General features: G+C 45.0%; 1 protein-coding gene across 1 annotated transcript; it reads left to right on the forward strand.

The window, feature by feature from the left end:
• Positions 1-84: 84 nt before the first annotated feature.
• On the forward strand, positions 85-12956 carry Cmtm1 (CKLF like MARVEL transmembrane domain containing 1). Its single transcript, XM_051168843.1, has 4 exons — positions 85-483; positions 4872-5030; positions 12013-12111; positions 12936-12956. The coding sequence occupies exons 1-4, from the start codon at positions 85-87 to the stop codon at positions 12954-12956; spliced, it is 678 nt and encodes a 225-aa protein (XP_051024800.1).
• Positions 12957-13235: the final 279 nt, after the last annotated feature.

The following is a 13235-nucleotide window of genomic DNA, read 5'->3' on the forward strand; positions in this document are numbered from 1 at the left end:
CCCCAGCGGACTACAGCCCTGCGGCCGCCCCACCCACTTGGAGCTGCAGGGCCAACCAGACACAATCAGGCTTAGGACCCCACCATGAAACCTGCACCCTCCAGGCCTGAATCCCGCCGCTCACCCAGCGGTGCAACACTTCAGTCTGTGGCCAGGAATGCTCCCTCACGCTCCGAGTCACTAGCATCTGTTGCCTCGACAACATCTCGCCAGTACAGACCTCCCGTAAGCGCCACACCATCCGTTAGATCTCTACATGCCGAGCAGTCAGCGCACAAAACTCCGAGTGCCGGCCAATTACCAAAGAAACCCGTCAGCAGCAAGAAGGCAACACCAACTAGATCATCATACCTGGTGTCTAAGAAAATCCAGATATCTGCCAAAAGACGCGCTGAGGGCCGCGTTAAAGTCCCACAAAAAATCAGAGGCAGCTTCAAGGAGTTTTGCTTCTCATCCAATGGGGTCTTGAAGGTCTTGAGGATGGTGAGCAGGAGCTGCCCCGATAGCTGGGTGGGTGTGGGGAGGGCGGGTGGCCTCAGGAGTTGAGTGCAAAGGTGCTGCCTAAGCAAAGTCTTCACGGTTCCCTTTGCCACAGTGTTCTGCTCCCTTTCTTGTCCCTTTGTTTGTTTTGGGGTCTTTGTTGTTGTTTTGTTTTGTTTTGTTTTTGAGACATCATCACTGTGTAGCCAAGGCTGACCTGGAGCTCACTGTGTAGAGCAGGCTGGCCTTAAACTCATAGAGTTCTGCCTGCCCCTGCCTCTAGAGTGCTGGAACTAAATACTGATGCTGCCACACCCTATCCTCCCCCCACTCCCCGTGTGTGTGTGTGTGTGTGTGTGTGTGTGTGTGTGTGTGTGTGTTTTATTTTTTAGGGTTTTCCCCACACAAATGAAAGTAGGAAAAATAATGAGTATGTAACAGAAAGTTGTAAACTAGCAAGCACAACCTATAAGAGCTGTCCTCCATAAGACCTACTCAAGCAACCGACAACAGGCAGTAACCCGGGGAAAAAGGAAAGGAGGACATGCATTTAAAGTGAGGATGGGAAAAAATAAAATAAAATAAAGTGAGGATGGGGAAAACATCACTGACAGCAGGAGGACCTGCAAAGAGGGGTCATAAAACTTCCGGGAAGGAAGGCTTAATGATCCAAACCGAACCCCAAATAGAGACCCCAAACAGAACGACATATAAAACAGGAAAAGCAAGTGGCCTAGAAGGAGGCTCCGTGTGTAACCCCGCTACAGTCAATCCCCAGAACTCAGAGGAAGGAGCAGGCCATGCCCTGCAAACTGCCCTCTGACCTCCACATGCACCCTGTCCCACACCTAACACTCAAAAACAAATAGGTATTATTATTATTACTTATTATTGTTACTATTGTTTTATTATAAAAAGAACATTTCCAGGAAGTACTTCTCAAAAAGCGAATCCGACCCACCCTGTTCAGACTCGGCTCTTCCAAACCCTGACACCTCACTCTGATGATGCTCAAGGTTATTTTTTTAAGGAACAAGCATTTGGGGTGCTCTATGTTTCTGAAGACTGAACTTGTCAGCGAACACTCTACTGCTGAGCTAAATGCTATCCTCTTTTGAGTGATTGTTTTACAAAGTCACTCTAACACTGACATTGAAATTTGATCAGGTTTAGAAAAGAAAACAAAATAGAGACCTCATAGTACCAAAGTAAAGATAGCAGACAGACCCAAGATGCTTAGCAAGTGTGAGATCCTGGGATGGATCCCCAAAATGGGGGCAGGGGGTACCATATTAACAACAGCAAAATTCATCTCTATTTTTAAATAATACGTTACAAAGAGGAAAGACAAGAATGATTTGCTACTAGAGCTCTTAAAATAACCCACTGTATTATAAGTGAAGAGTCAGGGTATCAAATCAAATAGTGTTTGAGAACATGGGAAAAACCTGAAGATTTGTTTCTGGTTCCCAGAAAGGAGGAGGATGAAGGGGAGAGACCTGTGAACTAAGAAGAGAGATTTCATTGATGTTCTAAAGCCAAGCATTTTTACCCCCAAAATCAATAAGCTCTTTAGGTAAAATATCACAAGTACTCTTATTAAAGTGAAAAAAAAAAAAAAAAAAAGGTGGAGCCAAGCACGGTAGCACACGCCTTTAATCCCAGCACTCGGGAGGCAGAGGCAGGCGGATTGCTGTGAGTTCGAGGCCAGCCTGGTCTACACACAGCCAAGGCTAACACAGAGAAACCCTGTCTCAGAAAAAGAAAAAAGAAAAAAAAAAGTGATGCCCACCAACATTAGTGAGTGTTTTTCTGGAATGACAAATCATAATTAAGGAAAAATAAGAATACTTGAAAAGAGGCCAAATATATTTCTTTCCACTGATACAATATAATCTTAAATCCACTGGGAAGCCATTCAGGACAAAATAATTTGGCTAGATGGTAATCAAATTAATAAACTAAAAAGATTTCCTATGAATAACTAAAATGTAAGAAGCCAAGCAACAATGATCACCTTTAATCCCTGCATTTGGGAAGACAGAAGCTGACAGATCTCCGTGAGTTCGAAGCCAGCCTGGTCTTGTTAGTGAGCCCAGGACTGCCTGGGCTATGTAGTGAGACCCTCTCTCTAAATCAAAATAAAACACACAAAAACTAAGAAAACATTTCTCTTCACTATGGCCATTAAAATGATCAATATTTAGCAAAGAAGTAAAAATAAAAACCTATAAAAAGAAAACTTTAAAACTTTACAGAGAGAGAAAAGAAGAACACACGCAAAAATCTGTTACTGATTAAAAATTAGATGAAATCCCAATTAGAATGGCAACAAGGCTAATGTAGAAATATACCCAAGATAAGCATGGGTGTCATAAACAGTCTGAAAATGAAAGGTGGGAGAACTAACTTAAACAGTAGTGCAAGTGAGCCACCCGACCATTTGAAAAAACACTCTAGAGGCTGAAGAAATGGCTCAGCGGTTAACTCAGAGGTTAAGAACACTGACTGTTCTTCCAAAGGTCCTGAGTTCAATTCCCAGCAACCACATGATGGCTCACAAGAACCACCTATAATGAGATCTGGTGCCCTCTTATGGCCTGCAGGTGTACATGCAGGCAGAACATTGTATACATAATAAATAAATAAATCTTTAAGAGAGAGAGAGAGAGAGAGAGAGAGAGAGAGAGAGAGAGAGAGAGAGAGAGAGAGAGAGAGAGAGAGAGCCCTTGCTGCTCAAAATCCAGTTCAGTTTTCAGCACCCTTAGCTCACAGACCCTTTCAATCTAACTCCAGGGATCTGACAGCCTTTTCTGGTCTCTATAAACACATACATACATACATACACACACACACACACACACACACACACACACACACACACACACACACAATTTTAAAAAGAAAAGTACTTTAAAATTAACAACCCAATGAAAGAATAGACTCCAAAGAGATACAAATACATCTGAGAATTTAGTATATACAAAGATTGCCTTTTTTGGCCATTGGGGGTAACCGTAGCATCTCCCAGGACATGACTGAGGTAATGAGCTATATGCACAGAAAGAACACTGGGCTTCTCCCTCACTATTGCTGTCAAAAATCAACATTTATTTACTTATCCAAAATATGCTTGAATTTCCTTCTGGAAATACAAACCAGTAGTAGTGATTTCTTTTCAGGAGCCAGACTAGCTGGGAGTGGTGGTGCACACCTTGTAATCCTAGTACTCAGGAGGTAAAGGCAGGTGGGTCTCTGTGAGCACATAGTGAATTTCAGGCCAGCCAGGGCTGCATACTGAGATCCTGTCTGAAAAACAAAACAACAAAACAAAGAGTCTATGTTTGATAGAGAAGAGAAAAGAAGCTTAAACTCTTTTCTGGCCAGTCTTTTTTTTTTTTTTTTTTTGAAGACAGGGTTTCTCTGTGCAGCCCTGGCATTCCTGGACTCACTCTGTAGACCAGGCTGGTCTCGAACTCACAGAGATCTGCCTGCCTCTGCCTCCTGAATGTTGGGATTAAGGCGTGTTGTGCCACCACTGGCCAGCATCTGGTCAATGATGGTAGTGGTGGTGCACGCCTTTAATCCCAGCATGATGAAGGCAGAGGCAGGTGGATCTCTGTGAGTTTGAGGCCAGCCTGGTGTACAGAGAGAGTTCCAGGACAGCCAGGACCACACAGAGATACCCTATCTGTCTTGAAAAACTAAAAACTGTTCCGTGTTCAATCTTTACTATTTTCATATATTTTAGTCTTTGCATATATTATTTAATTTCCAAAAACACTTTTAAGTAGGGCTGGGAACGTAGCTCAGTAGTAGATCGGCTTGTCCAGCATGATGAAGGGTGAGGGTTTGATGCCTAGCACTGAAATTTTTAGTTAGTTAATTAAAAATTGAAGGATGAAAACCAGGAATGTGACTTAGTAGTAGCATGCTTACCTGGCATATGCCAGCCTCTGAGCGCAATCCTCAGTACCATAAAAAATGTAATATTAAAAGGAAAATATTTGTGGGAAACAATACAGGCATGGGCTGGAAAGATGGCTCTGAACAAAAGTGCTGCAAGGCTTGACCTCCTGAGTTCAGACCCTCAAAACCCACAGAGAAGCTGGGTGAGGTGGGATGCAGTCTGCAACCCCGGCATTCCCACAGTGAGTTGGAAGGCAGGAGCAGGAGCCTTGAGGCTTGTGGGCAGCCAGCCCAAAGCACATGACATGGCAGCAAACACACACACACACACACACACACACACACACACACACACACACACACACTTTCTAAAATACAGGCTATTTCAATATAATAAAAGTAAATGTAACAAATTCTGCCAGTTAATATGTGCTACTGGTGAATAGCTAAGTACATTGAACAAACCTGTTCTTTTCTTGCAGTGTATTATTGCAGCATCCGTGTTTTGTTTCATCATTGGTGGCAGCCAGGACATGTTTATAGCAATCACGATTCAGGAAACCTGCATCGTCCTATTTTTTATCATAATATATTTGACAACCCTTCAACACTTGCTGATCTGTGTACACTGGCCTTTGCTTGTAAGTGTTCATTTTCATAAATCCGATGTAAGCTTTGCCCATGACTCCAAGAATAAGCCTGTCCTCACTTTTCTCTGAGAAGACAAAAGAGCTCTCCAGATAAGTGTATAGTGGAGCTATGACAGAGTACTGTCCTGGTCCCAGGAGAGAAACTGCCCATAGTCCAGAAAAGTCTGTTGGACTCCTGTCTTTGGGACAGCCTCCTGCTTTTAGCTGAGAGTGGAGAGTCCATCTCAGAGGACTTGTGAGATTGAATCCATGCCATGTTTTCACCTTGCCCTAATGAAGACTCGAGTTAGCCTACCCTGTGGTAAAAGCATTTCTTACCCATTGCTTGTAAAAGAGTGCATGCTGCTTTTCAGTGTCACCCCAAGTGATTTATAACCCACCCCCAAACAAGAGTTGGCATAACAGAGTTGTGAGAAATCCTTGGGGTGGGGAGGGGAACTCTTACAGGTTATAAATGACCCTATTTGTGTAGATTTGGGGGCCACAATCTTAAAGGTGTGGTGGGGTATCCAGGAAAGAGTGCTGTGTAGTTTTATTTACACTTTCATTACCAATTGAGAATGCTGAAAGCTCGTCCTGGAAGGCCCTACCTGGAGAGGTAATACAGTTTTGTCCAGTGTCCCTTGCCTTGGGGCCTGAGTAGCTCTGTGACCTTTATCGTTATAAGAGGCTGTTGGGAGGGGGTTCAGATGAGGCATTGCTCTATAGAGCAAGCTAGACTTGAACTCACAAGGTAGCTTAGGCAGTAGCATCCTTCTGCCTTGGCCTCCCAAGTGCTGGGATCACAAGCATTTATCACCAGACTCTTAAGGTTTTGTCAATTCAGCTTCCCCATCTAGGAAAGCCAGAAAAAATATACACTCTGTACACGGTCTCCAAAAGAGGAAAAACAAACTGCCACATCCCGTGTGGTATTTGGAAAGCTTAGGCCATCCAATCTTGTGCTGGGAACGATTCTGGCATGGGTCGGATCTCTTCCACACACCAGTTCCTCTGTTTACAAGGTTGTGGGGATTGAATCTAAGGCCTGTGCGTGTCATGCAAGCTTCGTGTTTTCCTCTTTTAAGATTTGTTTTGATTTTATGTGTATGAGTATTTTGCCAGCCTGTGTGAAACATACTGCAAGCATGTCTGGAGCTCATAGAAGCCAGAAGATCGGGCCAGATCCAATGGAACTGGAATTACAGTCAATTGTGAGCCACCACATGGGTGCTGTGAACCCAACTGAGATCCTTGGCAAGAAATACCAAGTGCCATTTTATCACTGAGCCATTGCTCCAGCACCACACCTCTCTTTTTTTTATTATTATTATTATTATTATTATTATTATTATTATTATTATTATTATTATTAATCTTGAGACAAGATCTCAGCCTGTTTCCCAGGCTATCCTTGAACTCAGTCTGTAGCATAGGCAGGCCTTGAACTCGAGATCTTCCTGAATGGCTGGAATTACTGGCCCAGTCTCCCAAACTTATAGTACATTTTTTTCTAAACTTAAAGTGGGGCTGGTTGCTAGTAGCCAGGCCTCAGATATTTCCTGCAATGGTATGAGGGTTTTTCTAAAGAAGCTTGCCGAGAGCTGGCCATGGTGGCACATGCCTTTAATGCCAGCACTTGAGGAGGAGGAGGAGGAGGAGAAGAAGAAGCTTGCAGCAAAATACTGACAAAACACAAGCTGCTGTTACTGGCTGTATGGAAGAGAGCTGTCCATAGCAATTTTCACAGGAAAACAACAAGTGCATTTCTCCGCACTCCCTGTGTCCCAACACCTTTCCATATTTAGTTTCAGTTGGTCCTTACAACCACCCAGCGGGGTTGAGGTCGTCTGCCACTCCCTACCTAACAGACAAGACAGCTGCAGTGAGAAGATGACGTTGCCCACAGCCGTGTGTATGTTCCACTGAAACTGAGGCTTGAGGTCAGGCCTCACTGACCCTAGAGCCCAGACTCTTCTGGGGCTTTCTCATCTTGAGAGTGTCTCTCCACCTTCATCCTGCCTGAGCCTTAAGTCGGCAACTCAGTGAGTCCACATCCTAGTGACTTTCTTAAAGTGTGAAGCCAAAGGTGAAATTAGTACCCTGATGGGTGTGTACAGGTGTGAGTGACCCAGTGGCAGTAGTGGCCAGGGTGACCAGAGTCCTTTGAGAAGAACTCAGTAGGCCTAGAGTGACTGCCATAAATCTACCTGGATAACATATCAAGACCTTATTTAAAAAACAACAACAATAACAACTCTTTTTTTTTTTTTTTTTGGGGTTTTGAGACAGGGTTTCTCTGTGTAGCCTTGGCTGTCCTGGACTCACTTTGTAGACCAGGCTAGCCTTGAACTCACAGAGATCTACCTGCCTCTGCCTCCCATAACAACAACTCTTTTAAAGGATTTTTTAAAAATTATGTGTATGAATGTAGAGTGGGGGGCGGGGTGCACAAGAGTGTAGTGCCCATAGAGACCAGAAGAGGATGTTGTAGCTGCCCCCCCCACCCCCCGGGAGCTAGAGTTACAAGGCAACTGCCTTGTGAGCTGCACAGCACAGGTTCTGGGAACTGAACTCAGGTCTTCTGCTGAGCCATCTCTCCAGCTCTCAAGACCTTAAGAAGAAAATAGAAGAAAAGCTGAAGAGGGTCACGAGGTCCCACGCCTCACTGTAAGGTACATAGGAAATGCCCAGGAAGGAATCCGGACAGGCTGGCTGGCGGGAAGCTCTTGAGCATGAGAGATGGCCGCTATAAGAGAACCTCTGTACACAGCGGTCCAGGAATCTCAGGCCGCTTTCCTGCTCACAGGCCTTAGATTAATTGCAGGATGGCCATCTCTTCTTGCCATATCCATCTGAGGTGAACACGTCCTCTTCTCTGAAGCTGGCTATGAAAGGCCCAAGTGGGATTCAGAGCTCCCATCATTTTTGTTGTTGTTGTTGTTTTGTTTTGTTTTGTTTTTTCGTGCAATTGTTCTCCAGGGCACAGGCCAGTGCCTCACACAGCACCTGGAACATGCCTGAGTTCCCCAGAGACTAAATGGGGAAACCGCGTGACTAAGGCCGCCCAAAGAATTCAGATGTCCAACAAGTAGGTAGATGTGATGAACCTCCACACCGTCAGGCAGAGGGTTAGGGAGGTGGGGAATGGCCTAACACCCTTGAAGGGGTTTTTTGTCCCTTCAAAATAGGACCCAAATTCTTGCCTCTTATCCATTCCCCCTCCTTTCTACTACCCTTCTACCTTTTTTGGTCCCACAAGATGAAGGACACTTGGCACTTTGGTGCAACTAGCTACCACTGGGAAGAAAATGAGGAGACGCTGGCAGGAAACGTGCCGGTCTCATGAGGGTGTTGATTCTGGGGGTGGAGACCCAACACTGCGGCAGGTAGGTGGAACTGGAGATGTGGCGGCAGCGGTGGCATTACATTGCAAGACCTACATGGGACCTATCCCAAGACAGGTGGGAGAAGCACAGCTACCCAATGGGCATGACTGCCACTTCCTCTCAGACAAAAATATTTGGTTCCCGAAAGGTATAGGGTGATGGCGAGTGGTGACTTCTAATTTACAGGCCCATACAAAGATAAAGATCCTTATCTCCTGTTCTTCTTCTTGTGGGACCACAGGCTGGGGGTGGGGGAGGGGTCTCAGAAGGTAACTCAGTCTGGATAATGTGGGCCCAGCATGCACAAGGCTCCTGGGTCGATCTCCAACACTACATCAGCCTCCTGCGGTGGTATACACCTGTCATCCCAGTGCTCAGGAGGCAGAAGGATCAGTGGTTCAAATACCGACTTCAGGGCTAGCCTTATACATGAGTCTCTGATTAGGGGTAGGAAAAAAAAAAAAAAAAACCAGACTGCAGTGAAGGTCCCCACCCACTGGGGACATAGAAAGTCTAATTATCAGGCCTTTGCTTACCCCACCACGCCTCCCCAATCCCCCCACCCCCACAGGTCAGCACCAATGAGGAATGTTTCAGGTGTGTGTGTCTGTGTGTGTGTGTGTGTGTGTGTGTGTGTGTGTGTGTTTGTGTGGTATTTTGCCTGGACCACCCTCTCTGATGAACCATGAAGCCTGGACTAGGGATTCCAAGCCTTCTGATGGGTGGGTCCCTCGAAGTCTATACCATGAGGAAGGCACAAGCCCAGCGATCTGCCCCCAGCATGTGTAGAGTGTGACTGCAGCACAGCGCCAACTGCTCACCATTTCCTGTGCTGGGGTCACTAGCTTCAGTTTTAGAGTCCTTGACTTTATCAAACACGTTCTCATGTCATGTGTCAATATGCCCAAGAAAATCGTGGATTCCAACCACTATGGGGCCAGGAGCTGGGGCGCACACATGGACTCCCAGCACACCAGAGGCTAGCAAAAATGGACTGTGATTTCAAGGCATGCCTGAGCTACATAGCTGTCTCAAATAAGCACACAAAAAACTTACTGTCTTCTGGATGAAGAGCATGTATTTTAAACACTTCTTTCTATGTATTACTAGTATGGTCTGAGAAATTGAGTTCTGGTCAAGAAGATATACTTTCCAATAAAACGAGCTTTTTGTTTGTTTTTGGTTATCGTTTGGGGTTTTTTTCCCCCCATTATATTTGGTGTGTGTGTGTGTGCGTGCGTGCAGAGATGCGTGATCAGGATAACTTTCTGCAATCAGTTTTCTCCTTCCATCATGACCTGTGTTGTCAGATTGAGAAGCAAGCCTTTAAGACACTGAGCCATCTCACCTGGCCTTTGTTTTTTGCAGTAGCACACTCCCTGTGTTGCCCAGGCCAGCCTCAAACTTGAGTTTCTCCTTTAGTCTCCTGAGCACTATGATTCCAGGGGTACACAAAGACAAGGCCTGGCTTAGAAAGAGATCTTTCTAGACAATGAACATACTTTACCCTGAAGCTCTCCATGCTATGGCATCCTCTGTAAAAAAAACCAAACACGCTGCATGGCAATTGTCTGAGGACCGCTTTGTCACAGTGAGCTAAGGCAGTCTGCGAATGGCTTGGCACGTTGAAGGGAACCATAAAGGTCATAAGTCCTACACTGAATAGCCAGGCTTCTCTCTATGTTTAGGCTCATATCCCACACAGGCTGCCACCATCAGTTAAGCCATTGATTGTAGACTGTGGTAAGGAGACAGTTCATTTGGCAAGGAAATGGCCTTGCAAGCATGAGGACCCAAGTTAAATCTCCAGAGCCCGCATTTTAAAATAAATAAAATGTCTTTAAAAGACAGGTTTTTAGTCTCAGCACTGGGGAGACAGACACAGGCACACGTCTGGCTGGGAGCTCTCTGGCTAGATGGTCTAGCTTGCTGGAAAAGGTGAGGGCTACTGAGATGGCTCAGAAGGTACCTGTCACCGACCTTAATGACCTGGGCTCAATCCCTGAAGCTCACATGGGGGAAAAGAGAAAACCAACTCCCAAAAGTTGTCCTCTGTCCTCAATATAATGAGTAAAATGTACATGTCCCACCACGTATACACACAATAAATAAAATGTAATTAAAGATTTTTTTTTAATGCAAGGTAGACAGCTCCTGAGGAATGATGCCCAAGGTCATGCTCTAGTACATGTCTGTGAGACACACACACACACACACACACACACACACACACACACACACACACACCTATCCACACACTGGTGCCACTGACTCCATCACTACCATGAAAGTGTAGTGTCCCACTCCAAGAGAACCCCTTCCACCTATTACTAACCCTTCCAGTACACAAAGAGACAGGCTGACTTGTGCTTGGAGGGTCTGCAGCCAAAGCCCAGAACAAAGGATATAAGAACTTGACCATATGGGGCTGACTTAATTCAGGCCATGGCTCAGGCACAAGCAAACAGCATAGCCATTCACTCCAAAAATTACATCTGCTCTTCAGATGGGTTTGTGTGTTCTCAGGATACATGAGCTAACAAAATATAAATATAACCAACATCTAGAGCACTGATTTTTTTTACTGTGGATTTAGGAGTTATTGTAAATGAATGAACCACTAATGTAAAATTTACCCCCCAAGAGCCAGGTGTGGTGGTGCACATCTTCAATCACAGTGCTTAGGGAGGCAGAGGCAGGTGGATCTCTGTGAGTTCAAGGCCAGCCTGGTCTACAAATCAAGTCCAGGACAGCCAAGAAGGCTACACAGAGAAACCCTCTCTAAAAACAAAACAATTAAAAATTAAAATTTACCCCCAAAACCATATGTGTGTGTGTGTGTGTGTGTGTGTGTGTGTGTGTGTGTGTGTGTGTAAATACATATAATACATGTGTTATGGGATAGTGAGAAATTCACATTATAATATAAAACTCTGACAAAAGTCATGTTAAGGAAGGCCAGTGTGGTCTACAGAATGAGTTCTCAGGCAGCTGAGGCTACAGAAAGAAACCCTGTCTCAAAAAATAAATAAGGACAGAGAGAGAGAGAGAGAGAGAGAGAGAGAGAGAGAGAGAGAGAGAGAGAGAGAAGAGGGGGGAGGGGAGAATAGAAAAAAAGGCAATGGAAGAGGATGGAATGATAAATAGTAAAGAGTGGGAACAGCTCCTGCAGAGGACTCCAGTTCAGTTCCCAGCACACAGAGGATAGCGCACAACCACCTGTAAATCCTGTTCCAGAGGATCCTACGCTTTCTTCAGGACTCTGAGGGCACGTGCACTCATGTGTGCACATATCCATACACAGACTCTCAATACTAGATAGATAGATAGATAGATAGATAGATAGATAGATAGATGCCAATGGAAATGTTTTTCCCTTAATGTTCTAATGAAACTAAATCTATTTCTACCATGGCCTACCCAAGACCTTTAAAAATCACATAAACTAATATCTCTGAAAAATACAATTATAACCTTGAAGGTCCCTGTCAATCAAAGAGAAAGTGTACAAAAGGCATACATCCTAGGGTGTGTAACTGACCAGTTTAAATATTTTGAAATTACATTCTCATTAACAATTGATCATTTTCAACTCTGTATTTCAGGATCTTATCAACAGTTTGATTTCAGCTGTATTTCTTGGAGGAGTGGCTGTAGTAACAATTAAAGAAAAGGGAAGAAAGCAATTGTTGTATATTGGAGGGGTAAGTAGAGGCCTTCATGATTCTATGTTAGATCAGTGTTCTGCTAAGATCAGGGGTCAGCAAGATTGCTCAGTGAGTAAATGACCTAAGAAAGAGAAACAGAGACACACACACACACAGAGAGAGAGAGAGAGAGAGAGAGAGAGAGAGAGAGAGAGAACACAAGAAAGAAGAAAGAGAGGTAGGAACTTCAAGAGAGTTTTAAGTTCTTAAAGTTCATTTTCTAGTTGGTGAATATTCGTCAGCCCCACAGCATTCTGCCAAGCTGTAATTGAGCACTGGGAACAAGGGTCCTTTCCCCTGAGGCTGAACAAGGCCTCCTAGGAAACTGTCATCAAGTAACACAAAGAAGAAACATCTGTGCCTGGAATAATAGGTACCAGGTGCTACAATGCCTGGCTGCAACTCATCAACTGAGCTTTGTACTCCCAGGGCCCCCACACACCCACAACCTCCATTTCTTCTGGCTTGTACTGGCACGAGCGAGCCCAAGCCGGTATCTTCTGTCTCAGCCATCCCTTTATCTCACATCCTCTGCGGGTGGGTGTTCCGAATCTCAAACCTGCTCCTTCCTCTTAATAAGAGCTTCAGACCAGTCAGCACCTCAGCTTCAACTCTGCCAGGTGCTCAGAACTCACAAACTCCCTAATGCTCTGAGCCTTTAATACAGTTCCTCATGTTGTGGTGACACACACACACACACACACACACACACACACACACACACACGCAACCCTAAATTATTTTTGTTGCTACTTCATAACTGGAATTTTGCTACTGTTTAGAATTGTACCGTAAATCTCTGTGTTTTCCATTGGTCTTAGGAGACCTCACCCACAGGTTAAGAAACTCTGATGTAATGGCTAGTCACAAGGCCAGACCACTGTGGTTGGCAGAGCCCATAGTCTCCCTGAGATGGTTGTAAAGTAATCTGGCCTTTCCTTCTCACCTGTGCTGTGCCTGACAGATCCTGTGCCTCTCAGCAGCAATCCTGTGTGTCATTGATGCGATGTTGGTTACCAAGAAGACGAGGGATAACAAGAAGGAGGCCCTGGGGGCGAAAACTTAGCCCTCTGCCGCCCCCGCGGAGGCAAAGCTACGCGGAAGCCACCCAGTCCTCCCCA

Source organism: Acomys russatus, chromosome 26 (assembly GCF_903995435.1).
Source record: "Acomys russatus chromosome 26, mAcoRus1.1, whole genome shotgun sequence".
Classification (NCBI taxonomy): domain Eukaryota; kingdom Metazoa; phylum Chordata; class Mammalia; order Rodentia; family Muridae; genus Acomys; species Acomys russatus.